This window comes from Columba livia, chromosome 11 (assembly GCF_036013475.1).
Source record: "Columba livia isolate bColLiv1 breed racing homer chromosome 11, bColLiv1.pat.W.v2, whole genome shotgun sequence".
In the NCBI taxonomy this organism is placed as follows: Eukaryota; Metazoa; Chordata; class Aves; order Columbiformes; family Columbidae; genus Columba; species Columba livia.
The window spans coordinates 2,250,187-2,271,675 of NC_088612.1; the positions used below are offsets into that span (position 1 = coordinate 2,250,187).

Sequence of the window (21,489 nt, forward strand, 5' to 3'; positions counted from 1 at the left end):
AATTATTAGGCACATTTCTCTCACATTAATGCTATTTAATTCCTTTCTATACAAAACACCAAGTCTATTTTGCTAGTGTAACAATTTTCAGGGGTTTTTTTAATTATTATTTCTTCAGCAACATAAGCTGAACTTAATTTGGTTGGCAACATAAGTGTGACACAACCTTTGTGATTTGTGAAATTGTGGTAAAAAATGGATGAGAAAATCCCTAGGGACTATGTTGAAGAGCAGCCTGCAACGTATATCATAACAAATACAGCAAGACTACTTAGCCATCAGTGTAATGCCCATCATACTTTGCCTCAAAAGCCGCTAGCTATGAATAAATGTTAAGACACCATGCCAGGGAGAAGATCTGCCATCCCCGTTCCCCAAAGGGCAGCAAGAAACTTAAAATAGATATGGCAACTGAACATAAAGAATAGTTCAAAGTTATTTGTGCAATTGTGCAAACTAACACTGATAGGAAGGACAGGTAAGGCGGGACACGGGCAGGCTACCACCTGATAGGAGGGTGGGACTGTCCCTTTGGCTCACAGACACGTACTGCGCAAGCCAGTTGTGGAACTGTCTTCAGGGACTCAGACTGGGAAGAAGGGCAAGATGGTTCTCCTCTCCTTACTATTAGCAGATAGGAGCTTAGCCATGTATATTTAGATCTGCTGAGACTTGTTTACATCGTCAAGTCGGGGGGGGGGGGTATTCACTCCGAGATGCTTCATCATACCTAGGATATTTTTCTAAGATGTTACAATCTGGAGTAGTCCTTCTTTCTGTCAGAATCACTATATTTAAGTAGCATTAGCAGCCCGAGCCCTCTTGAGCAGCATGTGAATTATGTTAGCAGCACAGTTCTTTTCAAAGGGCTGAATCTCTGTGGACCCTTTTTGGAAATGTATTTTTTCCGAGTCTCTCTCTGTGCTCCCACAGCAGACTAGGTAACTCCTTCAATATCACTGTGTGATGTATAATACAAAGCCTTCCTAACAATATTTCATTGTATCATGCAGGGACCACGCAAGCTGTGTGTTAAGGAGATGAACAGTGGCATGGCAAAAAAGCAGGCCTGGCTCACAAAGAACAAAAGAAAAGCCTTTTATGCAGCAGTGGCAGCTGACAGCTTCAGAGATGGAGTCAAAAGTCTACTTCAAGTAAGCTTTTTGTTTACAGAACACATAGGAGAGTGTTACATCAAAGCAGCCTTTTATGTAAAGCATTGCTGTTTACTTGTTAAGAACTCCTATGTATATATGGATAACGTTATAAACAGAAAGGGCATTCTGGGGGTACGTGTGTTTGTATTACAGGTTATTTCATAGAGAGCTCTAGTCCTTGGCTACAGAATGATGAGACTAGGCAGACTGATACTTTTTTAAATGAACAAGACACGACTATAAAAAAAGAGAGGCATCTACAGGGAAATATGAATGTCTATGCAGCCAACACTTGATACACATCAATTCTATCATTTGGTATTACACAGAACATTGAATATCTGAGAATATTTTTGCATTCATTGAAAACTGAAAATGTGTAATACACATTTTCTGCAAACGGAGAGAAATCCATTTAAATAAAAGTCTGCAATATTTTTCTATTACTCTAAGAACACGGCAGATCATTTTCAACAGTCCATTTAAAATGGGCTTAATGAAGGCACAGAGGCACTGTTTTCATATTTCTCTACTCCCTCTCTCTCACATATATGAATATTTAAATATACAGGTACTGAGGCAAAATTGAGAGAAAATTCACATCCTTTGCACAAAATACACTGCTGAAAAGACATCAGTGCAAACTGAGACAGTAGGGAATCAACTAAAATACTCCTGGGTAGCAGTCACCCGCTGGTAGCCTACTAGGGCTCTTTGTACGCTCGCTGAATGGACAGTACAATTGAGCAAGATGAAATGTTATTAATAAAGATCCCATTGCTCTGTCAAAGTCTCACAAGGACGCTTCATCTTGGGTTTATGCATTGGCTCAGTAGGAGATGCTTCTGATGTGTTTGAGAACTGTCACAGTCTGATGATCTCCTCCTTTCCATTACTACTTGAACACTACTGCCAAAGTCAACTGCTGGACCACAAACAGCTCCTCCCCAGCAAACACAAGGATAACCATGTCACCACCACTGTAATCTAAGGACATCTGCATTGCTTTGTCAACCAATTACTCATTTCAATGTAAATACCGCAGATGTATCAGTGCTACTCAAAATCCCCACCAAGGTTGCAAGGGGTTTTATCTATTTTCTTTTTGCGAGCAGTAAAAATTGGCAGGCGTAACAATTTGACAAGCTGGTATATTTATGGGTCTTCTCCTGAAGGCTCCTAATACACTGAATATCTACATTTCTATAAAATCAAGTTAGCTGGATCTATATCTGACAACCCTTACTTGTTTGGGTTTTAGCATCCAGGCTCATTTTTCAGGCAATCTAATGTCTTGACAAACCATTTGTTCTTCCTGTTTATAAACTGTAATTTTATCTATAAAGCATGCTCAGCTAATTTTGGATAATCTTTTGGAAAGAACACGGCAAACAGAACAGCAAGAGTTTCTAACTTCAAGGCAAAAAATTATTCTTACGAGGATATGCCTTCTCTGCATATCTGAGGTGTTTTAAGAGACTTCAGACCCAGTTCATCTATTAAGTATTCCAAATCTGATAAAAGCTTTATGCTATTATGTTAAAATGAGCATGCAAACAGTGCTTGAACTCTCTTGATTCCAAGTTATTGAACCATTTTAATGAGAGCATGTCAGAAGAAATGCAAATGAATGCTAATTTAGCAAAACTACATTTCTGTCATCTAAAATCATTTATAGTTGGAATGATTTAGAGCTAATCTTTCTGCTTTCTGCATGGGTATGAGCATGAAGGACATTTATGAAATGCAATCTAGTTGTAAGTGTCTCCAGAACATTACTCCAGTTATCTTTTGCCATTACTTTTCATTTACGGTAAAAGCATGCGTGTGTACCTTCTCAAGCAGTGTTTTAATATTGTCAGGCCTCAGGGTTGGGGAGAATGAAGCCGAATACCTTGGTGATTGGATTTAAGAAGGACTGGAGAAATGCCACTGCCACACAAGTTGAAAACTATGTGGGTGTTATACAGTAAGTCACAGTTCAGCATCTCCTTTTTTCTCCTCTCACACTAGATTAACATGGCATTTCCACACAGAATATGACCTGTAGAAACAACACAAGCAAATACCTGCAAATCTGGGTTTGCATGTGCTAGCTCTCTAGCAGAAGTTTTGGCCATTACAAAGGTTCCTAGCTTCACACAACTAGCAAGATCTGCTTAGCAAACACCTGGTACCATCAGAGCTGATACGGCTTGACAGTGCTATGTAAGGAAACCGCACCGCTGTCAGCAGTGCTTTTGCAGAACTGTATTTTCCACTGTTAGTGGGCAGGAGCTCTGAGAAAAACATCTCTAATGTACATACTTAGGGAATAAGAGAACATCATGGAATTCTTCTTGTAAGCCTGGGAGACAGAGGAAGAGCTTTGCTTCAAATCTCATGTGTGCCTAAGGCTCAGCAGCTCTGTGGGTTGGGATTCAGCTAGGAAACAATCCTTTAGAATCAGGCTTCCCATAGATTCTTGCTCAAAATCCACCTGTAAAGCTGAAGCAAGTTAAAGAACAACAAAACCCACCACATATTTGTTATTTCCTCAGAGAAGAGAGAAAAATATTACCTAGTGGTAACCTAGTTCCTCAAAAGTGTTGTCAAAAAGACCCATTTCAGGAATAGCCCATCTGCTCCCATGCCCAATAATACCCCTTTTTAAAAAGAGGGAAGAAATTTGATAGTACTTTATTTAATCTTGGGTAATTCCTTCTGCAATTTTACCCAGAGCAGCCTTGTACACAGCCGTAACACCTCCCTGTGAGCACTAACACTTCTACTGATCTGCTCAGAGTAGCTTTCCTCTTTGACATGTATGCTGTGAAAGGAAATTTATTCTTCTTTTTCTTTCTTTCTTTTCAGTGATGCCTTTGATTTTGAGCTCGGCATGATCATTGTCAGAATTAGCCAAGGATTTGATATATCTCAGGTCCTCCAGGTTCAAGGTATGTGGTGACTCAATACCTGAATGTCTACATTGGTTACATGCTCAGCACAAGAAGAAATACCACCAATAGTCTTAGAGTCACTATCTTGTTTCTAGAATAGTTCCTCTACGTGTCACTTCTACAGTTTCTCCAGGCTTCTGCAGTGTCAGTTGTGCCCAAAATCCTTGCTGAAGCCTGCAGTGAGAGAAGGAGGCCAAGCCTCCCACATGAAGGGGCTCTGCACACCAGAGAACTCGACTCCCAAAGCACTTCCAGCACCCGCACAGACTAAAGCAGTAAAATCACATATTGCCACAGCAACCAGTCGCTCTGTGGCATGTTTCCTTCTGCTCCTGGCACATCTTCCTCCCTTAGCCTACCTGAGGTCTCTGGGACCAGCAGGAATCAGGAAGCTGCAGTTCTGGTGCCACCTCTGTGTAACTGGGGCACACAGAGTTCCCACCCATGCAAAAATCTGGAACCCACAGGAAACATCGGTTCTACTTTTTGTTCATTGTTCCTTAAGTTAGTGCTGCATATCTCGGGGGAAAAGGGAAAACTTCCTACCACCCCACAAGCATTTGGGGAGACATGCCATCTGGGTGGAAAAGGTAGAGGGAGACAGGGCGTGCAGGCAGCTGCACCAACATGATGGGCTTCCAAGAGCCACAGGCAATGGTGGCCTTTATTCTTCCTTAGGACACAGAGGTCTTACTGGTTCCTCTGGTACTCTGGGGAGGGAATGACTCCAAATAAAACCCCACCAGCACAATTCTCTAGGTTTTCAATATGATAATTTTCTCACTTCTTGTAAGTTGAGCAGACGGGTACAGCCTAAACCTGGACATGACTCTTAACATCCTTGTCTTCCCCAGCAGGTAAATATTTTGTGTTATAAATGAATTAGATAAAACCTACAGAGAAGGAACAGGCAGGCATGAGAAGGCTGGTGACTCTTTGCTGCCGCCTGCTGTAAATCTGCCTCCAGCTTCTTCTCATTTAAGCAACAAGAGCAGATGAATACTGACCCAGCAGACTCTGGCAGCTTGATGTGCATGGAGAGCTACCGGGCAAAACTACGGGGAGTTAAGCAAAAATTCCAGACTAATCATGCTGCTTTTTTTCTCCCTCTTCCCTGTTGACAGCACAAAGACATCTGCCCGTCTTTGCTTGCTCTAAGTCAGAAACTGCTCAGAAGATACAGTCATCACAGTGAAATTACAAACTCTGCATTCTTAGAAACTAGCGCGTGTTCTCCAAGCGTTGAGACACGGGAATCAGAAAGAATTAGGAACACAAGGTGAAAAAAATGAAACCCCTCAGATATACACATAGTTTTGAAGCGGATACACAGTCTACGTAGTGGAAAAAAAGACATCATTGTATTCTGTTTGACAGAGAAACTGAAATGTTCATTTTGGGTAACCATTAAGTTAGTGACTATCATCATGTCTAATAATCAGAAGCACGTGGCTGTCATGGATTCTAAACTAAAAGAAAGTGTATTATTTTCTGTTGGCAACTGAGAGTGCCAACAGACCTAATAATGTCTAGCTAGTGAGGGCTTGGGGTGTTATTAAACACATTATCTTAAATGAATTGACCTCACTGTTAGTCTATGTATTACTCAAATACAAGTTTTCCTTATGAAAAAAGCTTTCTGCAGGCAAATGCCTCTATCATACTAATTAGTGTCTCACCATAACATATTCCACAATAAGAAGTGATACCTTTTTCTCAGCAAGTGTAACACTGCTAAGACAAAATTGTTCTTTTATACTGCTGGATTTACAGAAGTGTAGGCTAAAGCTTACATCTTGGCAGCAAATACTGAAAAAATTAAAACATTACAAATATTTCCACATAGAAACTCATCACTTATTCAGGATCCTTACATATTTCTGAGAAAGTCCAAAGCCATGTGACCTTGTTCTTAGAAGGGCTAGAACGACATACACCAGCTTTCTTACTTTAGGAAAACAGCCTTCCTAATGTGTTTTCAAATTCCTGGGGAAAGAAACCAGCCAAAGAAACCCACAAACATAACTCAATAAATCGTATTTCATGTAACTATATTATGGAATTCGAACTGGAAGACTAAACCTGCGAGCAGCTGAGCGGCACTTCACCACACACCACTGCTGTAGGCATGAGTGTCCTAAGGCTGGGCTTCCAGAGGTGAATTCAGCTTCTTCCTCCCTGTTGGCTTGCAAGGAAAACACATTCTAAAAGAGCTTTTTCTGCCCCGCAGCTTTCCATTGTGTACAAAGCACCACAACAGCAGTTTTATCACTGCCACTATTTCAATAAGTGATTTAAATTAAACCAGAAAGTGATGTGTTACCAGTTCCCTTACTTTTCCCAATATATAGAGGAATTAGAGAAGCTGGAGCAGGAGAGATTGGCACTGGAAGCTACCATTAAAGAAAATGATTTTGAGGAAGGAAAAAGCGGCATCTGTGGATTCTTCCGAAAAGTCGGCACGCTCAATATCTCGAAACATGAAACAAAAAAGGGTAAGTTCCAAACCGATAGCTTCTTCTCAACTCTTCAGTGCACCACATCTTCACCAACTGGCCAAAACTCCTGCGCCGCACTCCTGGACAGGACCTGCCCTGTGCAAACCTGCCCTGGTGGCCACAACCTTGCAATGCAGAGTAGAGCGAGTGTCCTCTGCTGGTAGGACATGCTGCTTCGTGCTACACAACCAATTGTTTGTCCCTCATTTCCTAGACGAGTTTCTCAGCTCACCTTATGTTGATTTCCATTCATCAAAAATAGAGCATGGTTATTAAAGTTTGAGGAATATAGAATATGTTGGGGTGGGTTATTTTGTTTTGTTTTCTTTTTTTAATAGGGTATTTTCAGTTATTAAACAGAGCCCTTTCTCTCCTTAAAGAAACCAAGAACATATGCACAATATTCAGGTAACAAGCAACCTCACTTTACTCAACATACACACACAAACCCAGCACACAGCTGAAAACCAGGTAAAAGTAACACTACTGCTGTGTACCCTAAGCATAATTTCATAAAAATGCACAAATGAAGGTGGTAAAAATACTCAAAGTACATATACATCATGCTGTCAGATAACTAATAAACACATAACTTCAATGTATAGGCGATGAAACCAAAATTACATTTCAAGATATAGTCAAATGATACAGAAATACAAGCAGAATTAGAGGTGTCATTTCACAATTGCCAGGCTGTAATGACAATGACCCAGCTGAAGCCACACTGGGAGGCAGACAAGTATTTTCAGGATTTTCACCTGCCGAGACTATTACATCTGGCTGCGCGTGCAACTCCCACGGGTATCAAGAAGATCTACAGACTGAAAACATAAAATGTCGTTATTCTTTACTTGGCAGACCTCAAGTTCATTTTGCAGGCTTCAGTAGACCATATTTTTATAACAAATACCACACGAATGTGCAGCTCTGTTTCAACTACCCTTTTCGATTTAGTTCAGAAAGGCATAAAGGAAATACATATTACCCACTTTGGCTCTATATATGAGACAGATGATGTTAATAAATATCCCTGCCTCTCCGTTTTGCTTAGACATTCATCCTCCCCGAGCTGTTGCACCTTCCAGCATAGATGCTAGAACCGTAGAGGAAAGCCAATAACTGCTTTAGAACTATCCTGTCCACAATATAGAAATACAGAAAACCAAACAAAGCGTTTTTAGAACCCGGCAGATCAGAGTAAAACCTTTAAAGATGCCTGTCCGCTCCATTTAAAATACCGCTCTGACACAGTCTCTTTGAAATCATTGAAAGAGAAGCAGTAATAAAGCCACAGGCTTCAAAAGATGGAATGAGAGAAGATGTTGTTCGTACCTAGGCAAGACTGTGCCTTTTAAAGCCAGCCAAGCAAACAGCAAGAATCCAAGTTTATTTTCAATTAACCACCACCTGCTCAAGCGCAGGGAAGTTGCCACGTGTGCTTATGTTTTCTGCCTTCCATTCTTAGCCTCACCTGTGCTGCCGCTGTACCCTGGCAGCTCTTTGTCCCCCATTACTGTGCATTTCAGGGAGCTCCGCATTTTACAGCAGACAGGCGAGCTTGTAAATGATGCAAAATGATGCCATTTACTTCTAAAACCTGTCAGATATTTCACAATTGCTTTTTGAGGCCCCAGTGAATTTTAGGTTAACTAAAAAGATCCAGGGAACAAATAATCTGATAACCCTTTTCAAGGTGTTATAATCTAGCGACAAAGTATTACACAAGCTTTGGTTCCTGTGTGTATTGGTATATTAAAAGTCCACAGCAGCTGTGCTGTAATTTTTTTCAGATTTAAAGTATAAAAATTATGTCAGAAACAGTTCATTTTCCTGGAGCTTTCTCTCCGCTTGGCTCCCTAAAGCTACTCATTGCCTCACTTGTCAGAAATCCTTCCACGTTTTTTCTCTCTCATTACAGAGAGCACCATTAACACAATACAGTCAATGCATGTGGGAGAATTCAATCAGAAGCTGCTAGAAGCCAGCACTCAATTTAAAAAGAAGCAAGGAAAAGGTACAATTGACATTTGGTGGCTGTTCGATGATGGAGGTAAGGAATTCCAGTCAGAACCGCAGGGAGACAGACTCCTCTGTTACCAAATATAAAAAACAGACTTGGGAACTTGCACAAAACTGTTTTCTTTTAAAGATTACATAGTCAACTTTCTGTCATTTCTTAAATGGTTTAAGATTAACTTACATGCAACACTGCCAAAGCGAAGGATGGCATTTTTAGCACACGATGCACTAACCGGATCTTCCCGCAATTTTATACCTGTTTTTCCAGGTCTAACAATCCTAATTCCTTACATTCTAACTATGAGGAAGAAGTGGAAAAATTGCAAATTAAGGATCTTCACTGGAGGAAAGGTCAACAGGATTGAAGAAGAAAAACTAGTGTAAGTATATTTGTCTCACTGTTTAAAGAGTTTGAATTGATGCGGAATACAATGGATACCCAGCAGGAAGCTGGAATTTCTCAGTACAACTGGTTTGGTTTACTGTGGGCAGCATGAAAAAAATCATGTACTTGATAGGAAGGTCTTGAGCTTATGGCATAGGTCTCAAGGCTCAGTGTAAATGGTGATTACCAAAAGAAAGTCACATCAGGCAATTTTTCCCATTAATAGCTCATATTCCCTTCTCTAAGAAGAGTAGTTTGCACTCTGTAATGAGAATATAATTAGCTTTATAGGATTTACATGAGATAGTCCGGTGAAATTGCATATGAAGCTTCTCATATGCAAATACCAAAGACAGATGTGATTAACTGTGGTAAAATGTAAAGAAGTTAAAGAGTAAGTTCATCAACTTCAGTACCAAATTGATTTGACTTAGCTTTTTTTAAAAAGACTAGCTTTCATAATCATCACTGGCCTTCAAGCAAATGAGAGGTACTCATAGAAACTTATTTGCATCATCACTGTATATAGGACCTTTCCTTCCAAAGCACTTTACACACTAGAGGCACAGCCGTGTTACCAGCAGGGGAAGCAGTAACAGCTTAACTTAGAGCAGCAGCACCATGTAGTGAGTTAGAAACAACATAGCCAACCCAAACTCCAGTGGAAAACAAGTGAGATTGATGCAAGGACAGGAGTTAAAATTCAGCCAGCATCACTAGCATCACGACAGAGCGCATCTGAAAGACAGCTGCCACACCGATGGTCTCTTTAGCTTCTGCTTTCGCATAAAGCAAACTTTACTCCACTGTGGTTGTCAGTTGTAAGGATTACCCTAAAGTTAACATACTTCCATAGAAGAGATTCACAAGTGTTTGTACAAACTATTATTATCGAGTTTAAAAAACGCCTCACAGCTGCTCAAGGACCCGCAGGGACGTGTTCTCTGCTCCCTGTCCAGAGTCTGTCCAAACTTGGCTCTTCAGGACCCCAGCCACTCCTGGATCCAGACACTCCAGTCACCCAGTTTCATTGTGAGGATTAGGAGGTTTTGCCATCAAATGGAGTTTGTCAAACCACGACAGCTCTGTGCAGAGGCAGTTCTGGCACTGTATACGCTGCTCGTCCTACAAAAGCCAGAGTGAACAGCATGGTCAGTACAGCTGACAATGCCCTAGTTTGGCTCCAGGAAAACAATATGTGTATGTTTTTCTACCTAAACACAAGCTTTCCTCAACAGCATATTCTACCCACCACACACAGAAGCCTTCAATGAGACCAATCCAAAGGCAGGGTGGCTAATGCATTCCCTAGGTAGATCCAATACAACTTCAAGTGCAATTTCATCGATTATATTTCCAATTCAGAAATTAAATTTACCTGGACTTTTGCTAACGTGTAATTCCCCAAATATTAAAATCCTCACACAGAAGCTCAGACGTGGCTCTTTTTGGCGTTCAAAACAAGGATTGCCCCAAGGGACACCAAGATTTATATAAGCAGCATGTTCTTATTATATAAAAAAAGAACAAGCAAATTCTGAGGTCATGAGCAAATATGTATTTCTATCATGGTTTGCTCCTAGGAACTTTCTGACCTTTTCAAATTCCAAAGCTTACATACCCCAAAAAAGAGCCCAGCAAAAGTGAGGAAAAATATTTATATAAAAGATACAGGTTGTCAACCACAGTTTAACCAAAGGCAAAACTGACCTAACTAAACTTCACTAACCTCAGCACAAACACACACAAAGCTATAAACTATTCCTGCTGGAAACTGGGCCAAAAAAGCAAAGTATTTTCTTTTATGAAAGTATCTAAAGACAACGTGTGAGTAGATCAATATACATTTAGAAGTGAAAAAGACTTTTCAAGCATTGCATATCTACCTTCTGGACCAAATTTTCACCGACATACATACTACCAGTGTTATACATACTCCACACATAGAATTCTGATGATAATATAATAACAGAAGCCTTCTCTAAGTATTAGAGAATATATCCTCCTGTATTTTGAATATTTTTCCTTTATAGTTCAAGCCTTTGCAAATACTTAGAGTACCATTTTTTCCCCCAAATGTAAACGCCCTCCCTCTGTCTGCTATTCATTTCCAGTTTTTGTGAATTTCATTGATCATCAGTTAAATGAATTATACTACAGCAATCACATCAATCTAGTACTGTAATTGGGAAGCGAAACACTAAAGCATTTAAAGTAATTTGTCATATAGTTAAAGATAATGAGACAACTGCGTTTGACATCTCAACTCATTTATGAGTGCTCTTTGATGCAAGGCACTCAGAAATACAGTGATAAAATGTTCTCTGTTTTGTTTTCAGGATGGCTTCACTTCTAAGCAAATTCAGAATAAAATTTGCTGATATTAATATCATTTGTGATATCAATATAAAGCCCAACAAAGAGAGGTAAGAAGCATTACCAAAATCCATTATTTAGCTGCAGGCCTTTATCAGGAGCTTCTTTCTTTTATGTGGAGCATTAAAAAACCCAACACACACACCACAAAGGATAACGCTGTCGCTTTATTGCAATCATTTTCCATGTAAGTAGAGCAAGAAAAAAGAAAAGAATGTTTTAACAGTCACACTCAGAGGGTCAAAACTAAAGCAGCCTTTTTCTTTATGTTGTAATGATAAGACTCAATTTTAATAAGGACTAATTAGACACCATACTTATGAGCCACTAAATTTAACAGACATTTTATGGTGGCTTTTCATATCTATTTAGGTTGGCATAGACTTCACTTCATCGTATTATTCAGTCAGTCACAGTTCTCTCATAAACTCACCATCTCTGCCAAGTCAGCCTTCTGCATTCTACCATGAATTCATAAACTTAACATTTCTGTGCCCAAACGTAAGCATACTTCTCCTTTCCTGTGAGGACAAGGTTATAATACTCCCCTATCACTCAAACATAATGAAGGTACAATGCTGTTAAAAATTACCTTATCTACAGAATTAATGGAATAACTGAATCCTAACTCAATTCACAACATTGCTCTTGGTCTTAAAGATCCTCTAAAAATGCTCTCACCCTGCTCTGCCCTCTTCCACCCCAGCCGTACTCCCCTCTCGACAGGTCCGTAGCTATTTCATAGGCAAAGGGCTCTTGTCCACCCAAAGACTTCCCTCCGAGTGCAAGTGCAATCTCAGGTTAGTCTCTTCATCCTTCTGCGTCCCATTTCTCCACACACACAGAACTTTGCAAAAGCAATATTAGACTCACCAGAGTTTCTGCCGTGCGTGGGAGAGCTTGACTTGGGAAATACAGTTAAGGAATACCAAGATTTTATTATTAGATAGCTAAAGTCACTTACTAGTGCCCTCTTGATCTCTCAGTAAATAGTTTGTAATTATATAAAGAACTGTGCAGAATACTTCTCTTTTTTTCCAGTACTATGCATTGATTTTTTACATAAATAAAAGCTAATAGAAAGAAGTAATATCTGGCACTAACATAAAAACCAAATACAGTTCCTGCATCAGAACCCTGTGAACAGAACAAGTGAATGTTGTGCCAGACACCTGCTAGACCACTCCATCTCTCTCCCAGCTGGCATCCCATTTATTTCACTAATAATAAGAGGATTATCGCTATTTTATATATTGAAACAGACACTAAGCATGTTGACAAACTCTTTGGCAACTTAGCAACATTAAATGCTGCATGTCATGGCCTTTAACCCATCTCTCGACTTCCTGGCCATATAAGCAAAGGCCAACCTCCTATTTCTCTTCACAGGGAGGCCTGGCAGCAGAAAGTGCTCACAGAGACACACATTCCTATAAAAGAAACTCCCTGAGGTCTCTGTGGGATGACAGAAACTTTCAATAAAGGGGCAAGCAGGGAAGTACAGAAGGATAAGTTTCTCCAGATGACGACAGTCAAAAGCTTCAAGAAACAAGCTGAAATTGAGAGAGGACATCTGTGGAAAAGTTGGGAAATTAACACAAATCTGAGCCCACACATAGCGAGAAAACCTACAGCATTTCCCTCAGCCCCTTGCCACAAGAGATTTATATCACCTGTTTGTTTCTCCATTTCATTAAAACTGTCACAGTAAAACTGTATCAGCCAGGTGATAGCTCCAGTTAATGCTAAAACAATAATAAAAGCTCAGTAATTATTAGGAGACCCATATTCATTGTTAACATTATTAACCACTATGCTGCAGTTCGGAGTCACTGTAGACACTCATTTTGGTGTTTTTGCTACAACTAGGAAAATGTAGAAAATTCTCTGCAACTACAATAGGCCAATGCAGTGTTTAATGATCCTCAAATAATCTTTTAATTATCCTCAAATAACCCCGACATATTGAAGTGGCACAGAAGTAACTTGGGGCACAATGTAGGAAAGAATAGCTAGAAGATTTCGCACATTTTTCAGCTCCAGTTATAGTCAGTGGGGTCTGCAATACACAGTGTCTATGAAGTAAGTTAGTGAGTTCATACCCTGCAGCAAGGCCTCCTTTGTAATTCCTGTTTCAGCTGGAAATTCTTTGAAGAGATGATTGAACCATATCGCCTCCACGAAAGCTGCAAAGATATAACAACTGCTGAGAAATTAAAGCGGGAGACTCCATGGAAAATTACAGATACAGAGCTGGAAGCATTCAAGGAGAAGGTAAAGCCTTGCCTACCTTTTTATGACAGAAGCTTTTCTTACACTCCACATTTTTGAAGCGATTAGCATGAAAATGTGAAACACCAGATATGGAATTAGCAACATGACACATACAAACCCGAACCTGTATTTGATATTTACAAATTGGATTTATATTGTAAATACTGCGGAGGTGTGTTAGGATCGCATTATTCAGTATTCCCTAAGACCTTGGCACATGTACACAGTATTTAGCAAGCTGATGAGAAGCTCTGCCCACATCACAGCCAGACGGATGAAAACCACCCCTGAACCCACTGTGCTGAGCCTGAGCTGAGCGGTTCATTAAATAGCTCCACTGTTTTAGGGCTTCAACCTCTTAAAAAGAGCACAGTTCCGAATATTCACCACTTTGGGAAATTCAGAACTGAATCCAGACTCTACCTAGGAATTTTTCCAAAGGCAAAATTTAACACGGATTCTTACCTCAATGGCAGCGTGAAGACTCATCTGCCCACGCTGCAGGAGCTTTCCCGCAGCTGAGGGGCACTCTGATGCTGATGTTGGCTGATCCACTGGGAGAATTAGAGCCTGGGCTGCTCTTTAATTTTGCTGGAACATACCTTTTGGGCACTAAATGGCCAGGCTTCATCAGGCCAGTGTCAAAAGGACACTACAAACTCTTCCACCCTCAGGAGACAAGTCCTCCTGTAACTCACAGAGAATTAATCCAGTAATTTTATTTATGGTTCCTGTTGGATTAACCTGAGTGCACTGAGAGTTTAGTTATCTCCACCTTATGGTGCTAGTAACTTCCTCAGCGGAGCAAGGATTGTGAGCCTGAGCTCAGAGCTGCCAGAGGTCACAGGCTGACACATTAACATAAGCTGAAATCAATGGTGATTTAAGATAACACACTATACTACCGACCGCAGCAGCTGGGAAGCAGACTGACTGCTCACTGTATTACCCTTTTGATAGACTTGATAACCAGTTATGGTAGTCAGCTGTGGGCAGAAAACTTTTGATGCACTCCCAGCATAAATCATCAAAACTTGGGAGCAGGGCCCTCAGAATATCTCTGTATAAAAGATAAAAGGAATACAATCCCAGATATACATGCATGCATGCAGAAACAGTGAGGATACAACAGGAAAAAAATACATGCTTAAGCTTGACCTTGCCCAGGAAAAAATCCCATAGGTTGAAAGCAGTCAGCAATATGAAAATGCCAAATCTGTCTATAAAATAAGAACAGCAACAAAAAGTTTAGCTTACACAGCTGGAAAGACAAGTCCTTTATCTTCTGAGAATTTTATGGAGGACATTAGAACATATTTATAATTCAAGAGAGAAAAAACCTGGCAGCATAGGGTGATGTTATAGGATGACTCTCATGAGATAACAACTGGCTAAATTATGAGGATTCTTACTTATCTAGCATGTAAAAGAACAGCAGAATTTCTGTAGAGAAGGAAAATTTAAGGTCTGAATGGAGAAAAACTAGTTTTTTTACATTCTCCAGGGAAAGAGAGAATAATTTATAAGCCCAGTTAAGATATCTCCCATTCTGCAATCTCCCTGTACACAAACCTGCCCTGGTCTCTTGTTCCCTATGACTTGTGTTAAGCTATAAAAACTTTGAGAGACCGAGTCTGACCACAAAGTAACCTTGGCTGAATCTCAAAGGAGCGGCCAGTTATGCAATTTGCAGAAGTCCATACGTATACACAATACATAAAGCAGCCAGGTCTTACTCCAGACTCATGGTGTTCTGTTTAAGAGGTTACCCCCCAGGTAACCATATGAATCAAGGCTTTGCCTCATATTTTGCCATCTCCATCAGTGTGCCACAGAGCACACCGGGCTTTCAGTGTTGCCAAAGCAACAGTAGAAAATCTAGTGGGTAGCGTGGTATTCCCTAAGGCACCAGAATTGAGGATCACTTACCTAACTGATTTTTTTATTTCCCTGTTTTGTTTTAACCAGAGTTACCGCCAAGTTCGTCTGAATGAACTCTTACAGGAACATTCAAGGGCAGCTAACCTCATTGTCCTGTGAGTGGCAAGATCTTGGTTCTAACTTAGAGATAATCTCTTGTGTAAAGGGATCCTGGACAGAAACAGTTCTGTTAATTCACTGAGGGTGAAAATAATCTTTTAAGTCCTTTGAAGGACTTGCATCCGGACTGATGGTTCTCTGGGACTACACTGAATATGAATCTTCCCTAGTAGTTATATCTTAGTAGTCATATCTTAAAACAACGTTCTACTCATGAAAATGTGTCAAAAATGTAATCCTCACATGCACATCTGCGTGGTGTTACACCTGCTTACTCACCTGCAGAAAAGACACATTTTCGTTTCTTTTCCCCCAACTACTAACAACTCTAAGTTAAAGGATTCTTTTCATTTGCACGTAATTAATGGAGTCGTTAGCCGAGATGTACTTCGAGCTCCGTGAAACTGAGTGAAAACGATGCAATTGCATCAAGAGTCCACTAATAACATTTTGAAAAGCCATTTTCAGAATCAATTTTTAGTCAATCACATTTTATACACAGCTTCAATACATTACTTAGTATTTGTGATGCACAAATAAAGCTCTTTAGCTCTACTAGTTTAGTCCCCAAAAAGGGGTGATCAGGTAACATTTACCATAAACTTACCCACAATTTAAAAATTAAAGATCAGAAAACAAGGGGATGGAACACAAAACTGTGCATGCATTGTATTTTTATCCTTTTTAAAAAACACATTACGTGGGGGTCTTATGGCCCTGAAAATGCTGCTTTACCAGTTTTATGTTATAATCACAAATAGTCCATGTTACAGTACAATTGGCTGTATTAATGGCACTAAGCAGCCAAGTAAGAGTATGCAAGATTAAGGCCTAACGGTAGCTTTGTGCTTTATAAGACTAAAGGAGTCATGTAGTCTAATTATGAACATTCAGAGTTGTGTATGAACAATTGATGTTTTCTACTTAATATTTAGTGAGATACAACTTATCAGAGCTACTCCTGTCTTTATAACACCAACTTCATTTTCTCTCTGTCTAAACAGGAGCCTCCCAGTGGCAAGAAAAGGAGCAGTGTCTGATTACCTGTATATGGCTTGGCTGGAAATTCTCTCCAAGAACCTTCCTCCAGTCTTAATGGTCAGGGGCAACCACAAAAACGTACTGACTTTCTATTCGTAGGAAAACATCAGTGCCTAGAATATCCCTTGCTTGATTTCAACACCTGCATTTTTAATACAGAGATTAAAGACACGCTTATCTAACGCAGATCTAAAACTTAAATAACTGACAGAATTGTTTTCAAAAATCCAAAGCAACACAGTGAAGAATTAGACAAAGAAACGTAAATGGTCTTTGCTGGTGTTACTCTCCAGCAGAGACAAAAGAAGGAAAATCTACCTATGTATAAATATATATACACACACACACATATGCATACATATATATATATATATATATAGGTATCACATGAGACAGCAATTATCCCATTAATTTTATAAGGCATTGAAAATGCTTTTGATATCTATCGCAGAAAGCCAAAATTAATTGTTACAGTACAAAAAGCATTAAATCTATCAATAAGTTTTTCAAATTGCACTGTCATAGTTGCTAATGCACACATAGGAGGATTACAATCAAATGCACCAGCTTGGGAGGCAGGGAAAAAAACCTGTATGGTATCCAGCAGGTCAAAGTCATAAACTGATATATAGAGGGTGTTTCAAGAAGATGGATCAAATATGTTACAATCACACAAAAATTTACAAATGGTAAGATAAGAGCTGATCGTTCGTGGTTGCAGAGATGCAGTGATTTCAAACTGGGTCCATCTTTTTGACACACCCTGTAAAACGCAAGTTGAATACTTGTGATGCTGTTTAGTTACCATATTGCCAAATTAAGAGCTATACCAACAGTAGATGCTTTTACCCAAATTGTTGTGCTAATTTATATTAACTCAAATGCTTCTAATTTACTGACAAACAAGTTACATATATAAAAATATGGACTCTATATGACAAGACTTGATAATCGATTTTCAAGCTCTAATATAGAATGGAGTGTACGATTGCATGAATTAACTGTGGTAAATTTCACGAATAAATTAGTGAAATACTAAATATTCTGACAATTTCTGATACGAATGTTACAGGTTAATACAATCTGACATTATACTTTAGGATAATATGTACAGTGATTTATGTGATTAGAAAACCAAATAAATTCCATAAGTTGAGTTGAATGCCTTATTTTTTGATTTATGTAACGTATTTATCTTCTTTTTAGACTTTCTAAATAATATTAATTATGTATCAACTTGAAATAAAGGAAACCCATTAAGTTGTGTAGTTTTTCTGTTATCTCTTCTGCAACATTATAGTACTTCATAATTTCAGCTGTCAATAGAAGTGGCTTTTATTTTTAATGGAGAAAGCTATATCCTGTGTGTAAGCATTATTTAAACCAAAGACCATTAAGGAGTGCAGCTAACTTAATTACTGTAGTCCTGCAACTCACCTCTGCAAACGGAGATGAACCAAAATCTACACCCCAGGAAAGCCAGGGAACCCTGAATTTCGCAAAATGGTTATTTCAAAGGAGGCCTCACATTCCATCTTCACTTGAATTATTAGAATTTCACTTGCGGAGGATCTAGCACTCCATCTCCAAAAATGACAAATATTGGATATTCATATTTTTCCAAGTTCAACAGCAGCAATTCAGCAGAACATGGTAATGTAGCCCAATAATCCATGGTTTATTTTCTCCACCTATTGAAGGCAGGATATGAAATACTGATATTTTCTCATAATGTTCTTCCTTCGCTCCTTCTTACACATTTACAACCCGGTTGAAGGATCATTTTGCAGCTTCACTGCATGACAGAGATATACGAGTTTCCTAGATAAACCAGGCTTCCTGCACAGCTCTGAGCAAACCGAACACCACACTCTGCACCTGCAAAACAGGGAGATGATTCTCACCTTTTGCACTGGTAGCACTGAGACAGGAGCTTGTTACATGATGTCAGGTCCTTCCTTTCCACCTTTGTAGAACTGCAACGGCCACCACCCTTTTAGCCTCACTTTAGACACCAAACAGGTATAATCTGCATGTGGCACCCAGTCAATGGGAAGAAAAGGAGCTTTTACAGACGCTCCACTTAGGCCTTTCCTGGGGGAATTACACACCTGTATTGAGACCTTCAGCTACTTACATGAGTGAGGATTCTTTGCTAAATATTCCCAAGTACTGTAATTCTCAGTCTACAGGGAACACCAACTCAAATTGAATTGAGGGACCTAAGCAGATCCAAAAAGGGAAGGAGTGCAACACAAGCAATGGCACTTCCAATACTATTCACGCTTCTCTCTCACAAACACATCACTGTGGGCATTACAACAATAAATACCAAGAGGTATGATTTTAAATGAACAGCCATCAAAGATTAAGTATTAACATACACATCCCTCTAAAACTCCTTGTCTAGACTACAGTGATTAATCAGATGATGTATCCACACAACAACGTTATGGGATGAGCAGCACAAACTCTGGACACAACCGTGTTTACCTGAAAGCGTTATTTCCACAAATTCAGAAGTAATTTCAACACAGCAGTTTCCTAGGACCCTCTATTTCTTGTTCCTCACCATGATTTCTGAAGTGTGTGCGTGACAAATTCAGTGAGCACACTAATTATGGACTCCCTTAAACTGCAACTTCAATTGCAAAATTTTGCTAGTCCACCTACCTCTTTTCCTACTCGGTAACAGACATTTCCTCTTTTACATACATTATGCATAAAACAACTGCTGAATTTTAATCACCATGTTAATAACTGAATTCTAATTACAAGTTTGACATCTCTAGAAGAGGGCTCTAAAGCCATCTAGCACATTTTGAGCTTATATCACACTACCAGCTCTGCAGGTTTATCTAATCTAGGCTTCATTTGATCAGCCACAACAAAAGCAAGCACAGATAAGGTGACCAAGGGCATTAAAGTGTGAAAATACCGTTGCTATAAGCAAAAACAAAGAATTCTTCTTTGAAGAATTGAAGAGTCTTCTTCAAATGTCGAGGCATCCTGCACAGCTAAGCTTGTGCCTAAGGGCCTGTTAAAATGATCCACTACCTCTCCTCTCACCAGTGAATCTTACTTTTCCCTCCTAATGTTAGTGGAGCTCCAACAGGTATCACAGAAGGCATTCCACCATAGGTCAGAGAATACATTTTCCTTAAATCTTTTTACAACCACTGGCAAGTTATCCATCCATCTTGATCACATAGCCCTAGGGCATAGTGCTTAGGAACCATAACAGGTGTCCCCATGTATCACTCCAGAACAACATTCTTCCAAAGCACCTTTCATTAGATTTTCAGTCCCCAACAGGGATTAGTTTGGGGCAGTTTTATATGTTTGTTTATTTTCTTTTTAAACCAGCAACCCAATAGCACAAGTAGAAAATCTACCTAACCAAAAAGGCACCAGATTCTAAAGATAAACAGCTGCAACTGCAAAAGCCACATTGTGCAAAAAGCACACTACTATATTTCACACCCAAAGGAGTTCTCTGCTTAATCATCACAATCACAAAGTACAAAGCTCCTGCCACTTGCATAGCAAATTTTCCCAGTCTTATACTTCTACAATTTTCATTACATCTTTGAAAAGTCCTGCCAAAAGCCTTCCTGGTTAGGCAAAGTATGACAAGCTGCCCTTCATTCTCAGGAAACCTGGAAATTTCTCATATTTTCCCTCTTTTTCTACAATTCCACATGTTCTGTAAAGCAAAAGCAGTTTCAGCAACTGATGTGTAGTTTACAAGACATGGCAACAAGTAACATGAATTCACCCTGAAGTTGTAGATACAGGGCAAAGAGCTATTGAATTTTAGCTGTTGCTGACTCATCTAACTCCCCACATCTGTTTGTCACCTCCCTCTGAGGTGCCCAGCTTACCAGCAAGGCTGGGAGGGCAGAATTGGAGCAAACCTCAGCCTTTTCAACTTGGAAGTTCACTGTCCCCCTCAAGTTATTTGACAGTCACTGGACTCCAATGAAGTGACTGAGGATCACTCCACAGTCCTACCCTACTGTAACTTCTGTCAGAAGGGCAATAAACCCTTAAAGTACTGCAGCTGTTTGCCAAATGAGTAACTCAGCTCTCAAGTTACAGGTGAGGAAAAGGGTTTGTAACAATGCAGCCCAGCATATGCCATTGTTAAACATCTATTTGTTCTGGTACCTGGCTGGCACGGCCCCTTGGTAGGTGCGTAGCCCATCGAGGCTGCGTGGTAACACCTCACACTGGCCTTCGCTCTGCTGGGAAAAATGAGAAATGTAGCTGTGCGAGTGCAACAACAAATAGAGCAACTTTGAGCTCACATTCTCCACAAATAACAAGAGTGATAACCCACAGTCATGCCATTGCTGGAATTTCATCAGAGGAAATTCAGCTTCAAACAAAATAAGGCATTAAGGTTGTTCTGGAACAGAGTAAAAAGCAATGGCAAAATTCCACAGCCCCCCACACCGTACAGCAAAGCACACAATCAAAAGTAGAGGTTAATTATACATGAACACCCTCACATCAGCCTCTAAATTACAAACATTAATCACTGTGAGAGAGACAGCTGTTCTAAGGGAGGCTGGGGTGGGGCATCTCTCTTTTAAAGCCACAATTTTCTTCTAATAAAAATGCTCATTTTAACACCAAACCTTCAGTGGGGAGAATTTTACGGATTATCACCCCTGAAAGAAGCTCTGTGTTTCTTTCTGTGTACAACGAAATACTCTCCACTCCTACTCTCAATCTAGGTAAAAGGCAGATAATTT

At 39.7% G+C, this 21,489-nt stretch overlaps 1 protein-coding gene and 1 long non-coding RNA gene across 10 annotated transcripts in view; one reads left to right on the top strand and one right to left on the bottom strand.

Moving 5' to 3' along the window:
* LOC110364347 (uncharacterized) overlaps positions 1–16,699 on the bottom strand; it is a 34,688-nt gene extending 17,989 nt beyond the window's left edge. For 2 of the 5 annotated variants that reach the window (XR_010475219.1, XR_010475217.1), the window contains exons 1-2: positions 13,665–16,699; positions 13,477–13,560 (exon numbers count right to left, since the gene is read on the bottom strand). This is a non-coding gene — a long non-coding RNA (uncharacterized LOC110364347). Of the gene's footprint in view, positions 1–6,997; positions 10,124–11,438; positions 12,948–13,476; positions 13,561–13,664 lie in introns of those variants that run through there. The other 3 variants (XR_010475220.1, XR_010475218.1, XR_010475216.1) reach the window with 3 other exon arrangements.
* SLC12A1 (solute carrier family 12 member 1) overlaps positions 1–17,174 on the top strand; it is a 56,313-nt gene extending 39,139 nt beyond the window's left edge. For all 5 annotated transcript variants that reach the window (XM_065075867.1, XM_065075868.1, XM_021297862.2 and 2 more), the window contains exons 18-27: positions 1,014–1,154; positions 3,020–3,126; positions 4,011–4,093; positions 6,448–6,591; positions 8,513–8,644; positions 8,882–8,993; positions 11,338–11,424; positions 13,513–13,648; positions 15,617–15,684; positions 16,693–17,174. In XM_065075867.1, the coding sequence (XP_064931939.1) occupies positions 1,014–1,154; positions 3,020–3,126; positions 4,011–4,093; positions 6,448–6,591; positions 8,513–8,644; positions 8,882–8,993; positions 11,338–11,424; positions 13,513–13,648; positions 15,617–15,684; positions 16,693–16,828 (1,146 nt within the window). In that variant the 3' untranslated portion in view covers positions 16,829–17,174. The remainder of the gene's footprint in view (positions 1–1,013; positions 1,155–3,019; positions 3,127–4,010; positions 4,094–6,447; positions 6,592–8,512; positions 8,645–8,881; positions 8,994–11,337; positions 11,425–13,512; positions 13,649–15,616; positions 15,685–16,692) is intronic.
* The last annotated feature ends 4,315 nt before the right edge of the window (positions 17,175–21,489 follow it).